Below are 15,910 nucleotides of genomic sequence, written 5' to 3'. Positions count from 1 at the left end.
TCACCTTGAACTCAGAGCTCCACCTGCCTCTGCCTCCCAGAATGCTGGGACTAAAGGCGCGGTGTGTGATCCCACCACACTGGGATCAGCTGCTGACCCTTTAAAAGCCAAGCAAACAAACATCCCGTATGTCCACTCCACTGCAACCAAGTTAGTCATCTGTGTGATGGAAGACAAAACCCCTCTTAGACATCCATGTGCTGAGACCGTAAATGGACAGTGGAGGGGGGCATGGCTCATGGGGGGAGGGGGACCTTGTGAGAGATGCAGACCCTTGAGTCTGCAGGTCAGGCCTGTGGCTGAGATTCTGCGTGTCTCGCAAGCTAACGCTCATGGGGTAGATCCTGGACCACACTCAAGAGATCTGGAAAATGGAGGCCCCTTCGTGCCTCCTCTCTTCATAAACATTCTATTCAGCTACAGAAAGAAAGAAAAAAAGACTCCATGAAATTTCAACTTAAAGTTTTTTATTTAGAATATAATTTTTAAGACAAAAAGCAATTCATTTTATTCAGCAAAATAAATTTAACAAGTTCATTTAAATAAGGTAAATTCTAGACTCTGTAACTTTTTTTTCTTTCTTAGCTACTTGCTTTGCCCCTTGGAATCTGTAGCTGCTAAACTGGGTTGATTCCCAAGGCAACACAGCTGTACGAGAAGGAACTGTTTTATACATATACACAATTCAAATATATAAAATCTGAATGACTCTAATACACCCACGTCCTCATTCAACCACCAGCGTGTTCAGTGACGCGAGAGGAAAGGGCACAGGGACGTGGGCTCCGGAGGGAGGTGGGATCTCTTCAGTAGAAGCCTGGTGGTTCTGAGTGAATGGTACATATGAATTGCTACTGGAAGGTGCTGGCCAAGGACAAACAAAAAATGTTCCCACTCATCTTTCATTAAAATCCAAAGGGAAATGCAAGCCACACCCCTTTCCCAGCCAAGCCATCGCTTTACAAAGAACTGCATTTAGCTTCCTGTTGTTTTGTTGTTTAGTTATATACATTTACAAAAACACACTGTGTTAAATAGCAGGACAGCAAACGATGAGACATTCAACACTGCACTGAAACATCAAAACAGCCTGGGTAAACTGAGGCAAGGAAGAACAGATGGAGTTCCCGGAGCACGCTCAAGGGCCTGGCTCCCTAGTCCGTAACAGATCTGCATTCCGAAGGCAAGCCTTCTGACCGTCGCCACTCCGCCAGGCGCTGCTTAAACCATTTCTGAAAGAGAGAGATGGTGAACAATTATCTGTCACATACCAGAAAAGTCAAAAAGTCGATTTCCTCCCTGAGGGGAGCCTGTGTGGCGCGACTGGGAAGGAGAGGCGCAAAGGATGCTGGGAAGGTTCTCGCACCTTGACGCCAACCTTCCCAGCCTTAGGAACTCTGTGCATGCGGTATATTCTTCATCTGATCCCCTCGCTCTCCTTCAGGTCTCAGCTTAAACGGGACCACTCTGTTAAGAGCAGGCTCTCCTTATTTTCTGTTTTAGTACTTTGCCAACGTCACACGACTTTCACTATCATTGCTTTAACTGCATGCGCGCGCTTGTGGAAGGGAAGGTCCAAAGCCCGGGCTGTCCTCATCTTACCATCATTGTATCTTACTCCTTAACACAGACTCTCAGGGTTTGTTGATTGAATAAAAGGAACTGAAACAACGCCTTGATGCTCCCCTCTTCCCCCCCCCCCCCCAGATGATTTCTAGTATCTGGGCTAGATTTCTGACTGGTGCTGATGTTGGCATGGGCTTTGCTCATTAGCAGTATCCCGGCAAAAGTTTGTTCAATAAACGACTCGCAACTAAGCACCCAGTGACTTTGGACCATGACTCCTTAGGAATCCACGGAGTGGACTGTTGAGCGGTGGGTTTACCTGGGAGTGGAAATTGTCTAGCTCAGTGTCAATGACATGCTTCTAGGAAGGTGCTAAGACATTTCTACAAGCTGTAAAGTGGTGTGGCACACACTCAACAAAACAACCAGGCTGCCTTTACAATGTTACTTCAGACTGAGGGTCCTGGGACCAGACTAACTCTGAGCCAGGTCAGAAAGAAACTGGGATTTGAAGAAACCAGCTTGGAAGAGACCCTGTTGCAGACACAGAAACAGCAGCAGCTGCTGCAGTAGGCTTCAATTCTCCAGGACGATGGGACGAACAGTTTCCCCTTGAGCCTGGCACCCCACGTGTGGTAGAGTACATCCTGAATGGTCGGTCAGTCAGGTTATTGTAGCACTGGTCTAATTGATCAAGCTGCTAGGATAGGTGAGCTGAAGGCACAGGCAATGGTCACCTCTATTGTCACCGGGTAGCTGCAAGAAGCCCCTAAGAACAATCTCAGTCACTCCGCTCATCTGTGGAGGAAGAGGTAAGCTTCAGTGGCCTCTACGGCCCTTTGTGCATTTCTTAAGTCTAGGGGTAGGGGGATGAAAGGCAGAGAGGAAAACGTCAGTAGTGCTGTGATACGGCCACAGTGGAGTGTGCTGTATCACACAGAGGTGCACGACAGACAGAGGTGGTCCGGTGGGAAACACCTATCCGACGTTCCCTTTCAGCCTCACGACTGTAGGCTGGGCCCTGTTGGAGAAGAACCTGGTTTCTCCTGAGATCTAAGGGGAGTCTGAGGGTAAGGCCAAGACAGAAAGTGAGCCACAGGACAGAAGAGCCTCTAAGCAGCAAGTGCCGGCCACAGGCTGTCGTCACTCAGGAAAGAAAGGGCCCAAGGCCCCAGGACTGAGAACATCTCCCATCAGTGCTTAGTGGGCTGAGCCTGGGCTGGGTAAGGATGCTCCACCCACCTGCAGACATCATGCTCAGCCTCACTCTGGAGAGGAGTGGGTGTCTTTCCACCCTCATCCTGGGGGTGGCAGCAAAGCACAGAAAGCCAAGGGGTCGGATGGACCACCAGAGAAAACCTTCTCTGTGGGACTTGCTTCCTGGGCGTCTCAATTCACTCTTGGAATTACTACTACTACTACTACTACTACTACTACTACTACTACTAGTCTGTCCTATTTTTTATTTCTCCTCTCTTTTCCTGTTATTGCTTTTTAAACAGGCCCAAGTAGCACAGGCTAGCCTTGAATTCATTATGCATCTGGAAGAGCATGAACCTCTGATCCTCCTGTTTCTACCTCCCAGACATGGGGGTTCCGGCTGTCCACGTGTCTGGTTTCTGTAGTACTGAAGATGGAACCAACGGCTTGTGCACGCTAAGCAAGCACTGTCCTACCAAATGAACCCGTCCGCATGGCATCACTAATGGTAAGGAGAAGAGAAGGCTCCCGTGAGGGTGACCTCAACCCGACTTTGATTGTGGAGAGTGGGCACATTTTCTCCTTTTAATCTGGATGTGCAGGTCTGGCTTGAGAGCAGCAGGGCGCCAGCTTTGTTAATGAGGTAACCGTGGGGGTTTCCAAGCTGCGAGTGCTGATTAAATAGGGTTTCCAGGGACTAGAGTGGAATAAATGGCCGCCTTTAAAGACTAATTAAAACCTAGAAGGGAGGGGAAAAAAAAAACCTTGCTTTGTATCAGGACTCATTTAAGACAAAGTGGTTAAGCTGTCCTCATTCTAAAGAGCCACCCGCATCTTCACATGCAGAATATTGATGGGTCATTACCCAAAATAGCTTCGACCTGGATCACATTTGTGAATGTGAGGGGTACAGTCCAAATGCTTAATAAATTGAGCCCTGCCACTGAGGACTGGAAAGAGGTGTGAGAACAGCTCAGTTGTTTTCTGGGGGGAAAAAGTGTGTGTGTGTGTGTGTGTGTGTGTGTGAGAGAGAGAGAGAGAGAGAGAGAGAGAGAGAGAGAGAGAGAGAGACATTCACTCTCTCTCACTCACACTCACGCGCGCGCGCGCACACACACACACACACACACTCTCTTGCTAGCTTCTTTCCTGTCCAGCCCTGGATCCTGCAGCTTCGGACTCACATTAATTAACTTCCCACCTGGCTTTGTCCCCCATCTTTGTTGTGGCCCTCCCCTGGGAAAGACATCCAGCCTGGCTTGCTCATGAATGAATGGACACCCTCATTACTCCTGCTCATTGATGGAAACGTATTTACTCTGAGTGAACACATGATAATTGGACACTGGGGTAGGGAGGGGTTGGGACAAAACAACATTGTTCTTACCTCTTTCTCTTAACAACTAGCATTTCATTCTCTTCAGAGGGAGACCTTTAGAGGTCTTATCCCACTGATAAAAACATCTAACAACTGAAAACACTGGATTCTGGGAACGAGTCCAGAACACCAGAAAGAGATAAAAACACTGGGAACTTCTTCAAGAACCAATGCCAGCTACACTGTACTTGAGTGTGTGTGTGTGTGTGTGTGTGTGTGTGTGTGTGTGTGTGTTGCGTACCTGAGGGTATATGAAGAACATTGTATCATCCCAGCCTCTCAGGGTGAAAAGAAGGGAAAGTTCCCAACCTCCTTTAGCCTTTACATTAACTTCCAGACAGTAAAAGACACAGGGAGTGGGATCCTGTGGGATTTCATTTAAATTAAAATATAGGAGGTATACAGAATGCTGGTGCTGAGACAAGCTCCTTTGGGTGTGATCCCCAAATGCAAGGCAAGGTCTCTGACCAGGAGGCTGTCCCTGCACTGAGTTCCCGCAGGGGCCTCCCATAGCAGAGACTTTAGTTCAATGGGAGGACTGTTACCAGGAGGTCTACAGATTCGTCTGTGACTCATAAACAGGATGGCTGCCTTTTCACACCAATTTCTGAGTTACTCGAACCTTATTAGGATGTTGGTATGTGGTCCACAAAGGTCCCCAGCCAGAAAGCTCCTGCCTCCACTCTTTCTCACCCTTGCCACAGCGTGAACAGTGTGAATTAGTAACTATCTCTCAAGAGTGGATCGTGTGTATCTCTTTTAGTAACACAATACTTGTTTTAGGGAAAGAATATGACGCTGGGATGTGATCTATGCCTATAATCTCAAAAGTCAGCACAGGGGTTGTGAGTTCATCCCAGCTTAGACTACATAAGAAGACCCTGTGTGTCTTACTCTCTAAGAAATGGAGGGGGCGCCGTGGTTCTATCTCTGGAGGTGGCTGGTGTCAGCAAGGGGAAGGGATTCTGGCATATGCGATAAATATCATTTTGGCTGGAAGAGGACCACACTAATAAGGAAGAGAGGCAGGGGCTGTGCTGACAGTAGACATCACAGATAGGTAAGAACTCAGCCTCCATAGAGTTCTGTTAAACATCCTTAAAGACCTACTACAGAGGAGAGCAATTGCCTTGCAATCTCATTACTGGACTTGGTATCAGCGGGACTTTTGTTTTGTAGGAGACATCCTTTAAAATGTAAATGTTAGAGTAGATTACGAATCACTTTCCTATGCCAGTGCACATGAAGGTGGTGCATGGCATTAGGAAGGATGGGGAGATGGGACTTGGTCCAGCAAGAAAAGACAGGGCAAACAGAAGCCTCGTTCCTGAAACTTGCTATGCTGAGGCTCTGAGCTCTGGGTTCCAGGTACTTTACTGCAGGTCTAGACAGGAGGATGAGGGTAAGCTGAGCCGCCCCAGGCCTCTGGAGGAAGAAGGTGTTGGCCTCTGGCAGGAAGAGGAAGCCAGGCCCTCCCATGAGGCTGACTCACCCACACCCACCCTTGCCAGGCTTGGTGCATCATGTATGTATTCATCTGAGGATGGCAGATACCCCTGTCATGTAAGGCCTTGCTTCTAGCTTCTGCTTGGTTACATTTTAATTCTCTAATAGCAGGTAAATCCAGAGGAAAGATTAGGAACAGCCTGGAATGGCCATTGCTTAATGCATGGGTAAACTGATCTTTCTACCCTTCCTTCCCCTGTCCAACCTTCCTCTGGAGGAATGGATAGAGGAAAGGATGGGGAACGAACGGGACAGAGGCCCAGAGTCTACAATACAGAGGCGGGCTGTGCTTTGGCTGCAGTTTTAGTAACCTGAGCTCTCTGTGTATCAGTTCCTTTGCCGAGCTGAGCTGGCGGTGCTTTCTCTCTTAAGGGACTGACAGCATGAGCAGAGATTCGGCAAGTATCTGAAACAATATATGGCAGTTATCTATAGCTCCAAAGGTCAGCATGGGGACGGTGGCACAACTCAGTGGCAGCGTGTGCTTAGCATGCTCAAGACCCTGGCTTTGATCTCCAACACTGCACGAAGTTGGTATTGCATCCATAACATCCGATAGCCTACTTCTTAAAACACGAGCCGTCTCTACATCATTAAATATAGCATGGGGTTTTAAAATGCTACTACTCCAACCACAGCTTGCCTTTTGATGAGTTGCAAGAAATATGAGCTTTTAGACTTGAGTTACAATAAATCATCTTCTATCAGGTTCTGATTCTGGTTAGATAGCCTTTCTATTTGATCTGGGACCGGGAGGATTACCTAATGGGTAAATTCTCCAAGTTGTCCTGGCTTAACCAGGATCATCCAGGACTTAGGGCTCAGGATTTGGGTTCCGGCATCCCAGGGAGCACTCATTACAAGGTTTTAAGCTTTACTGAGCAGGGTGAAGAGAGGACAAAGTCCCCCACTCCCCCCCCCCCCTTCTCCGGTCTATTAACTGGAGGAATAAGAATATCCCAGCTCAGAGTAGAATTGAAAGGTGTGAAATGCTTTGAGAGAAACAGGATCAACTCCCAAATAGTTTAGCGGTGCAAATCATCTTTCCAGGACCAGAGGGAAGAAGAAAGAAGTCAAAGGTTAAACCTGACCGGAGTGAGAGTCGGCTAAAGGCTCCGACACTGCTCCAGGCGGTCCTGCCATCTCTACCCTAAGCAAATTTTCCGGGATAATGGGATAGCGAGGAACAGACAAATTATCGTCCTGCTAGGGGCTCGAGTGCTACGGCCATAGAGACAGAGGGCTACCTTCTTGGAAAACTCCAAAGAAAGACTCTAAAGTTGAACCTGAAGCTCAGAATCAGGGGATATTTAATAAAAACAGCAACAAAACCTCAACCGAAGTATACCAATGTGCCCGGTTAGGTGCAGCACCGAGACGTGGTGATGTGGTGGGAGGGGCACTTCCCTGGCAGGCCCGGTCTCCCACCCCGTAGCCCCTCGCCTGTACACCATCACCTCCGCCTTAGTTTCGTCTTTTGACAAACCCGAGGACCGAATTTATAGCTGATAGCTAACATCCCTTTAAACCGTGACAACCCTGGGGAGAATAAGCCTTCCTGAAGCTATCCAGCCCAGCCGGGAGAGTCACTGGGCTGGGAAACCGAAAGGAACGCTGGCGAGATGCTCCCACTTCAAGAGGAGAAAGCATGGGGCCAGCACCGGGAAACCCAGAGAGAGGTTGGTGGTGGGATCGGGTTGGGCGAAGGCGGACTGGGCGCCCAGGGAGCTGCGGGGTGACGTAAGGACTGGGACACACGTGATGGAGGCCCGTGGGAGGCGCGGGGACCCGCCAGTCCCCGAGGAGACATCGGCTGTGGGACTCACCTGCGTCTCCTCCTCCGTGAGGCCCGCCTCGGCTGCGATGAGGCACAGCGTGGTGGGGTCCGGGTGCTTGTTGACCTTGTTGAAGTTGTACTCCAGGATCTCCACCTGGTCCTCCGTGGGGCCGCTCGCGGTCTGCGCCGACATGGTCCGTGCGCGTCTGCAGGGGAAGCAGATGCACCGGGTGAGCCGGGCAAGCCTGCCCCCCCTCCCGCCGTCCCACCGAGGCGCCCGGGGCTGCAGGCTGCGGAGTTTGGGGGCTCCCTTCCCCGGCACCGTCCCCAACCTGGCTAAGGATGAAGAGGAGGAAGAAGACGCCTCCTGCCTGCTGCTCCGAGGGGACAGTAGAGGAAGCGCCTCAAGAGCTGCCTCCGGAGATCCGGAGCTGCCTGCCCTAGGGACTGAGGACACACGCGGGGCTGGGCTCCCGTCACCGTGGGCACCGCCTCCCGGGTCGCCACACCCCGCCTCCGCCGCGGGCTAGCACGTGGGGGCCTGGCCAGGGAGCGCAGGGCACCGCACGCTTTGGGGGAAAGACGCCCACTGCACAAGTTGGGGAAATGGAGACCGCACTTAAAAACAACAACAATGCCACCAATGGATATTCACTCCGGGCCGCCCCCACCCCCCCGTTACAAAATAGCACGTACTGTAGAAAATCTGAAGTGGATTAAAATCACAGAGGGGAAATTAATTGCCCGCTTAGTCGCAAATAACGGCTAAAAAACTGCAAATGATACTTTAAAGATCTTTCCAATGTACGTGTACAGAGATGGAAATGGAAACACCGAGGTAACGATTTACGATTTACAGCCGGGTGGTGGCGTGGAAGAGGCCGAGCCGCCAGCATGCTGAACCCCAAATGCCAGGCCTCCATCCCAAGAGTCTACCTACCTCACTGCGTTCTCCTGTGTGGGTGATACCTTTCAAAACCTACCCAATTAATTAAGCAGGATCAAAATCAACCGTCATTTATGTTAGGATTCTGTCTAAGCTCCACCCCACAGTTACCGGGCAACAGCCAGGTAAGCCCCGCCCCACAGTTACCCGGCAACAGCCAGGTAGGTCTGGCCCACTATAAAAGGGGCTGCTTGCCTTGCCTCTCTCATTCTCTTAGCTTCTCTCTTTCCCTCTTGGGCTCTTCCCTTTCCCCTTCCCTTCCTCCCACGTCCCCCTACCGTCTCACGTGGTCATGGCCGGCCTCTGCTTCTCTACTCTCCCTCTCTCTGCCTTCCTCTGCCTCTACTACCCTCTTAACTCCCCTCCCCATGCCCTAAATAAACTTTTTCTATACTACACCGTTGTGTACCTGGTCCCTCAGGGGGAAGGGATGCCTCGGCATGGGCCCACTGAGGCACCCCCTTCCCCCACACCGCCACAGAACATATTCTTACACCACTTTCTCTTTTTATGTTCACAATTTAAAACCTCAGACTTCAGCCCAGAAAAATAGGACCTCATGCAGCTTCAAGATCCCAAGCATGTCTTCACTTTAAAGACAAAGGTTGGCATATTGCAGCAACGATTTTCCAGTTCGAGCCACTCGATGTAGCTTCAGACTCGGGCTAAGAAAACTAGTAGGTGTGTTTCCCTCCTCCTATGCTCCCTGTTGAAAACTGGGAGGTGAAGGAGGTTGGTCTTCAAGATATTCTTGGCTGTAGATTCCGTACAGGCTTAGCCTTGGCTGACGGTCAGAGCCAAGCAGAAGTGTGGGAATCACCCTGGCTTGTTGCGTTAACAAACAATTACAGAAATCCTCAGCAGAGTCCTGAGCGGGTTTTCATGTGGTTTGTGCTCACGGGTGGGTGAACTATCGGGATAATGTGCTCAGCGCTTAACAACAACCTTTTCACTTGTGACTTATACCTCCTACCTTCCTAAATAAAGGTTTTTACCTCTCCTCTAGCTCCCGTGAAGAGATTTCAGATAGGAGGAGACACTTTTTGACTACGTGGGACTGGGTCTCAAAGCATTTGCCAAGTCACCAGCAAATCATCCTTAGGGAACTAGAGTTCCTTCTAGTTAAAATTTGTATCAAGGATCCTGATCTCTGCACCAAGGGATGGGGGTGGGGGGTGGGAGGAGTCCATCGGACCAGAAATACCTTTCCTGTTAGCACCCATCCCCCGCTTCTATGACACACTCTTGAAAGTCATCTCACAGCCAAGGACATTGAGGTAGAGGATCCAAATATTCGACGATTTCCAGCAATGGCCAGAACTCTAGAGTGGAGATACTCAGTGTTGGTTCCTAGCCCCTTTCCAGTAAAGCAGTCTGTCTTCAGTTTAGTGGGAGAAACTTAGGAGGGCGACAGGGTGAGTACAAGGAGGGGCTTTTTGCCATTTTCAAAGGGCGTGTCTCTAGTTAGACGCTCCCAACCTAAGTGTCCACCAAGGCCACCACCGCCATTGGAGCTGTCAACTGAAAGAACATAGCAGGGGTAAAGACAGCCTCTGGTTCTGCTTCTTGTCCTGGAAAAGTTTCTGCCCGTACCCATTTAATACCATCCTGCTGATTCTTCCGCCAAGACTTTGTCAATGCCCTGTGGAATCCTCAGACCTTCAGAAATATCACACACAGGAGCATGACTCAGACTGGCCTACAGGCTTTCCCGGTTTTGTTGTAACCCCTGCTGTATAACTCATGGGTTGCTAATGTTGCTACGTGGAATCAAGTGCATCTTATTTTATTAGATTTCTGTGACTTTCTGTTACCAAACTGCGTGGTGTTCTATGGGGGAGGCCCTGGTTGATTTTAAAGGACTGCTAAGGTGAGTTGGCAAGGGACCATTGGCCTTGGTTGGCTACTAAGGAGCTTGTGGGAGGGTCTTTTGACAGCACCTAGCTTTCCAAGGTGCACTAAACAAGCACACTTGTCTTCTAGCAATGGGGATGTAAGAGCTCTAAGACAGCTTTTTTATTACTCCTCTACAGAGCTCAAGAACGCTAACGCTGACCTTGTATAGGTCCTCAACTGTTTCCAGTAAGAAAATAAAGTAGCCATTGAGAAGTTCTCTGAATGTAGTCTAAACAATTTCAGATACAAAGGACTAAGAACTGTTTTGAAGCCATGTAAGCTTTAATCTTAACACCAGTGTTACTGCTGCGGTTGTGCATCTTGTGAAACACCTCGACAAGCAATGTGTCCTGTCATTGCGGGTTTTTTTCTTTTGTGGTTGGGGAAGTCGTTGCACAAGCCCTTTCGAGAGGTTAAATGGAAACAGCTGGCCTTTTTTTCTAAATCAGTTCCAAAGCCTGGGCGGCCGTTGTGTGGCTCCAACAGCTTTCTGCCCTGAGAGCCTGTGGCCCCGTGCTTTGAGCACATCTGCCTCTATGAACTACTTCACACAAAGTGCTGTGAACTCCATAAGCCTGGGCTACCTTTTCAAACATCTCCCTCCCCCAGAATTGTGACTTCTCTGTAATGCCACCAATATCCGATCAAGAGAGAAAGAAAATCCGCCCCCCCCCCCATAAACCTACTCCAATAGGTTTGGAGTTGGCCATAGGGGTAAAGCAGATGGATTTTTTTTCCCTAAGACAGGGTCTCAAACTTGATATATAGTTGGTAAAGACTTTGAACTTCTAAGCCTTACCTTTTCTTTCTCTCTTTCTCATGTGTATGTGTGTGTGTGTGTGTGTGTGTCTGCACCTATGCCTACGTGTGCATCCTGGGAGTGTACCCAGGGTTGCATGCATTTTGGACAAGCATACTACCAACTGTGAGCGACACTGTTGATCCAGGTAAATCATTGCTTAGGGACATCTTCTAGTTTTCTTTGCCTGTATTTGTGTGTGTGTGTGTGTGTGTGTGTTCACTGTGAACTACCTGCAAGCAATTGATTCTATAAACACATTGTATTTTCCCAAGTGAGAAAAAAAAATGCTGTGTGGCTACTTTTCCAAGAGAAGTGTTGGGTCTTTGCTTTGGAAGACAGGGATCTTCCTACTCATACTTTACTTAACCACTGCTTTACAGAAGATGAAAGGGGTTCGCCCAAACTTTCAGTGTCTCTTGGAAACTAACAAAAAGGCAGTCTGTGGTGGTTTAAATGAGAATACCCCCATGGACTCACACATATGAATGCTTGGTTCCCCGTTGGTGGGTGACTTAGGAAGTGTGGCCTTGTTGGAGAAAATTTATCACTGTGGGGAGGGCTTTGAAGTTTCAAAAACCCACACCAGGCCCAGTTTCTCTGTCTCTCTGTCTCTGTCTCCCTCCCTCTTCCTCTCCACCCCTTCCTGCCTTCTGCCTGCCACCAGGATTTAAGCTCTCAGCTACTGCTCCAGTGTTACTACGATGCTCATGGAATAACCCTCTGAAACTGTAAGCACGCCCTCAACTAAATGCTCTCTTCTATAGGTTAGGTCATGTGTCTTCTCATGGCAATAGAATAGTAACTAAAATATTTGGGGTATAGCTCAGTGGGTAGGGCACTTTCCTAGCATGCACAAGGTCCTAGAACATGCACAATGTTCTAGTTCTTTTTTTAAAAAAAATATTTATATATTTATATGTAAGTACACTATAGCTGTCTTCAGACACATCAGAAGAGGGCATCAGATCTCATTACAGATGGTTGTGAGCTACCATGTGGTTACTGGGATTTGAACTCAGGACTCTGGAAGAGCAGTCAGTGCTCTTAACTACTGAGCCATCTCTCCAGTCCTCCTAGGTTCTATTTCTATCTCTAAATGGAGCAATTGAAAAGAGGAGGCAGCGGGTGGTGGTGGCAGCGGCGCACGCCTTTAATCCCAGCACTTGGGAGGCAGAGGCAGGTGGATTTCTGAGTTCGAGGCCAGCCTGGTCTACAAAGTGAGTTGCAGGACAGCCAGGGCTACACAGAGAAACCCTGTCTCGGAAAACAAAAAACAAAAAACAAAAACAAACAAACAAAAAAAAAAGAGGAGGCAGAATATTTATCTGCCACTATATTCTAGTATCCATGGTAGAAATGCCAGGAGAAGAGGTGTCCTTTTACATAGAAGCCTTATTATTACTGTCCTTAAGCGAAGAACAGTCATTGTCAAGCCTTACAAAGTCTCAGGACCATCTGTGGCTATGTCTAGGACTACTCCACACCCCCTGAATGAGAACCACATTCTACAAACCCAGTGTGGGAAAGACAAAGGAAGGATTCCAACTATGGTCCTCTCTTACCGTTTAATTACTGAAATTAACTGTGAGTGTTTAGAAACTCTTACGGCTTATCTACCTGTTCTTGGCTCTGTACCATCTCAACATCCCGAGTAGGCGGTAAGCTGAGATAGTTTTAGGGAAGTAAGTTTGAACGATATGTTTTCGTTTTGTAAAATAATGTTCTTTCTCTGGCAGTGCCAGGGGTTCTGGCAACCCCACTAGGGGAGTTCTCTAGAGTGGCTACGAGGGCTGTACCAACATGTTGGCCTACAGGATGTGCGATTGTTTCACTTTACAGGACATTTACATCAACATTTTCTTCCAGACTTCTCTAGTAAAACTCCCCTGTGCGCAGCAGTAGCATCCTGCCTCCCTTCCTCCTCGTCACCATGTGTACTGTCCCCGGAAATGCTTGCCAGAGCTGTGTGTTCTGGTCATCCATAAATACTATCTAAACCTCTCTAAGCTATTTTTATCCCCAGCTTAGGTGACCTTGTAGGGTTAAAGGTCCCATCTGATGACCATTTACTGTGTAAAAGCATTTCCTGTTCCAGCCCAGAAGGGGATTGGAAGTATTTTCCTTTTTAAGAGTTTTGACTTTGTCTCCAGGCTAATTTTGTTGCTTCTATTGGGTCACCAGAGCAAGGAAGAACAATGACTGGAAAGGTAATTACTAGAGACTCTCACCGCTGACATGCTCAACGTGTGCTATTTTACTTCTCCAGAGCTCTTGGACGTCAGAACTTGATTTTACAATTTAAAATGGGTTAGTGAATTAAACATGTGTACATGTGCGGGTACGTACACACACACTCACACTCCACCACAGCAAGCAAATATCAGTCCCCAGATGGACCCTCCAAGTCAGATGGAAAGAATCAGGAGGAAGGACAGATATTGGGGGAGATTATTAGACCATGGAATGTGCAACAGAGATCACAGCATTCTGAGATCTGGTTTTCCGGTGTTTCCCTCAAAGGCCTCTATTTGAAACCATAGTGGAACTGGTCTTGTTTCACAGTCAAGAAACATTAACTAACTTGTCTATGGGGTGAGGGGAAGGCCAAACACTCTGACTCTTATCTTTCTTCGCTACAGGAAGGAGAAAAGGCAGCTGATGGTTTCCTGAGTATCAAGGCTGATTTATGTCTCTACCTATATTCTCCTTATACCGTGTGGACGTCACAAATTAAAGACCATCGCTGAATCATCCATTTGAGTCTTTGACTCTGACGTAATCATCCATCACCTTGGGTGAAGAATTAGTGTGGTGAGACCTGAAGATCCTTGTCAAAGTGACCTGGGCCGTTGCTGACCTACTGTAGTTGCTCTGGCCTCATTCCCCTGGCTTCTGGGATGATGTTCACACAGACCTTGTAAAAGGGTTTCTTTTAGAAACCCTTGTATTTAGTTGACATTGATCCACAGAGGTAAAGGAATGTAGGCCTTTCAAGCTTTGTTCCAACATCGGTTGACATATGAAGAAGCTAAAGTCCAGGTCACTTGGGGATCTTGCCCAACTATATCCTGTAAAACAGGAGATCCTCTTCACCTTTGACCAGTGTGACAGCTACAGAACAGGCAGAATCACTAATTCACCATGACAGGAATGCACGCATGCTATTCTAGAACATGCATCATACGACTCAAGGCAGAAAGACTGAGAGGACTGTGTCACCTGAATCCATGCTGTCCCATCTGGTTGCTAGGGAGCAGACCAAGAGCCTCATGCCTGCAAGGACAGAGATGGCATCATGCTGGGATTCTGATGGTTTTGAACTTGCCACAAAATTGGGCATCTGTCATTGGGTAATCCGGGTCTTAAAAATTTGAGGTGTTGTCTGTTTCTTTGTTAGTTCTACATTTTCTGAGCCTTCAGAAAGGCCCTGCATTGTTCTCGATTCAGTTTTCTGCTTCCCAATATTCTTTCTTCTGCCTTAGAAATCCCACTTCTCTCTGAAACATAGCAAGATTAAGAACAAAATGGGGAGCCGACTCTGTTGGCAATGTGCTTGCTGTCAGGTTTGAGGACCTGGGTTCAAATCCCCAGAACCCGTGTAAAAAGCCAGAGGTTGCAGCTAACACTTGTAATCCTGGCAATGGCAAGAAGGGAAGAGGAGACAAGGAAATCACTGTAAGCTCGCTGCGCTGCCGGGCTATTCCAGTCTACATGGTGATGTTCCAGGCCAGTGAGACACACTGTCTCAAACAAAAGATAGGAAGTACCTGACGAGTGTAACCTGAGATTGTTCTCTGACCTCCACATGTACACAGACACACACACACACACACACACACAGACACACACATACACACACACACACACACATCAATTTCAAAATGAAATTTGAATTAATACAGTTAAAAAAAAAATTTGAAATCTCAAGTGCTACTCAGTGGAAAATACTCTGTTCACTCCCATAAAGAGGAGACACACACATCTTACCTGAGTCAGAGTTGGGGTGACCTCCCATGCTGTTTTCAAAGGCATTGCTCACAACTATAAAGTGTTTTTTTTTCTTTTTCTTATTGTGTTTGTTTGTTTGTTTGTTTGTTTGTTTCAAGACAGGGTTTCTCTGTGTAGCCCTGGCTGACCTGTAACTTGCTCTGTAGACCAGGCTGGCCTAGAACTCAGAAATCCACCTGCCACTGCCTCCCAAGTGCTGGGATTAAAGGCGTGCGCCACCACCGCCCGGCTAGAAAGTGTTTCTTGTGGAGTGTGTGGCTGCTTTTTAAATGGATGGGAACTAAGGATTCAGCAAGGTATCTACTAACTGGACACCCGGAAAGGCCACTTATCCATTTATAATTTTCACTCTTTCTGGGTTACAATCTCTCTTTTTTAGTCGGTTGGGAATTAGAGCCTTTCCTCACATGCCGTCGCTGTAGCTTCAGTATGAGATGCTGCTGCTGCTGACAGGCAGTCTGGCGAGAGGGTGAGGGCCGCTCACCCTCAGATCACCTTCTGTCCGGCACACATCGCTTGTGCTGTAAATTTGAAGGCCCTCTATTCTAGTCTACTTGGTGAAGAATAAAGAATGAATTTCTGCTCATTCCTCACCACGGTTTCCTGGCTTTCTCTTTCCTCCCTATTACTAACAAAGCTACGCCCTCCCTACAATGGAAAAGAGGCCGGGGGAGAGGGGTGGATAAAAGTGCTGACTGACCTAAGTTCTATCCCCAGTCTACCCTGTTTACCTGTTTATATGGTGACATATATCTGTAATTCCAACAATTCTATGGCAAGATAGGAAACAGAGACAGGAGAATCACTTGGGTGCTTCAAATCCCAAGTCTT

At 48.0% G+C, this 15,910-nt stretch overlaps 1 protein-coding gene across 3 annotated transcripts in view; it reads right to left on the bottom strand.

Moving 5' to 3' along the window:
• Nucleotides 1–445: 445 nt before the first annotated feature.
• Hopx (HOP homeobox) overlaps nucleotides 446–15,910 on the bottom strand; it is a 28,323-nt gene continuing 12,858 nt past the window's right edge. For 2 of the 3 annotated variants that reach the window (XM_052199273.1, XM_052199274.1), the window contains exons 2-3: nucleotides 7,477–7,633; nucleotides 446–1,232 (exon numbers count right to left, since the gene is read on the bottom strand). In XM_052199273.1, coding sequence (XP_052055233.1) covers nucleotides 1,155–1,232; nucleotides 7,477–7,620 — 222 coding nt within the window. In that variant the 5' untranslated portion in view covers nucleotides 7,621–7,633 and the 3' untranslated portion in view covers nucleotides 446–1,154. Of the gene's footprint in view, nucleotides 1,233–7,476; nucleotides 7,634–7,759; nucleotides 7,895–15,910 lie in introns of those variants that run through there. The other variant, XM_052199275.1, reaches the window with a different exon arrangement.

Source organism: Apodemus sylvaticus, chromosome 11 (genome assembly GCF_947179515.1).
Source record: "Apodemus sylvaticus chromosome 11, mApoSyl1.1, whole genome shotgun sequence".
Classification (NCBI taxonomy): Eukaryota; Metazoa; Chordata; class Mammalia; order Rodentia; family Muridae; genus Apodemus; species Apodemus sylvaticus.
The sequence above is the reverse complement of the archived record's forward strand: the minus strand, read 5'-3'. Positions and strand labels throughout refer to the sequence as shown.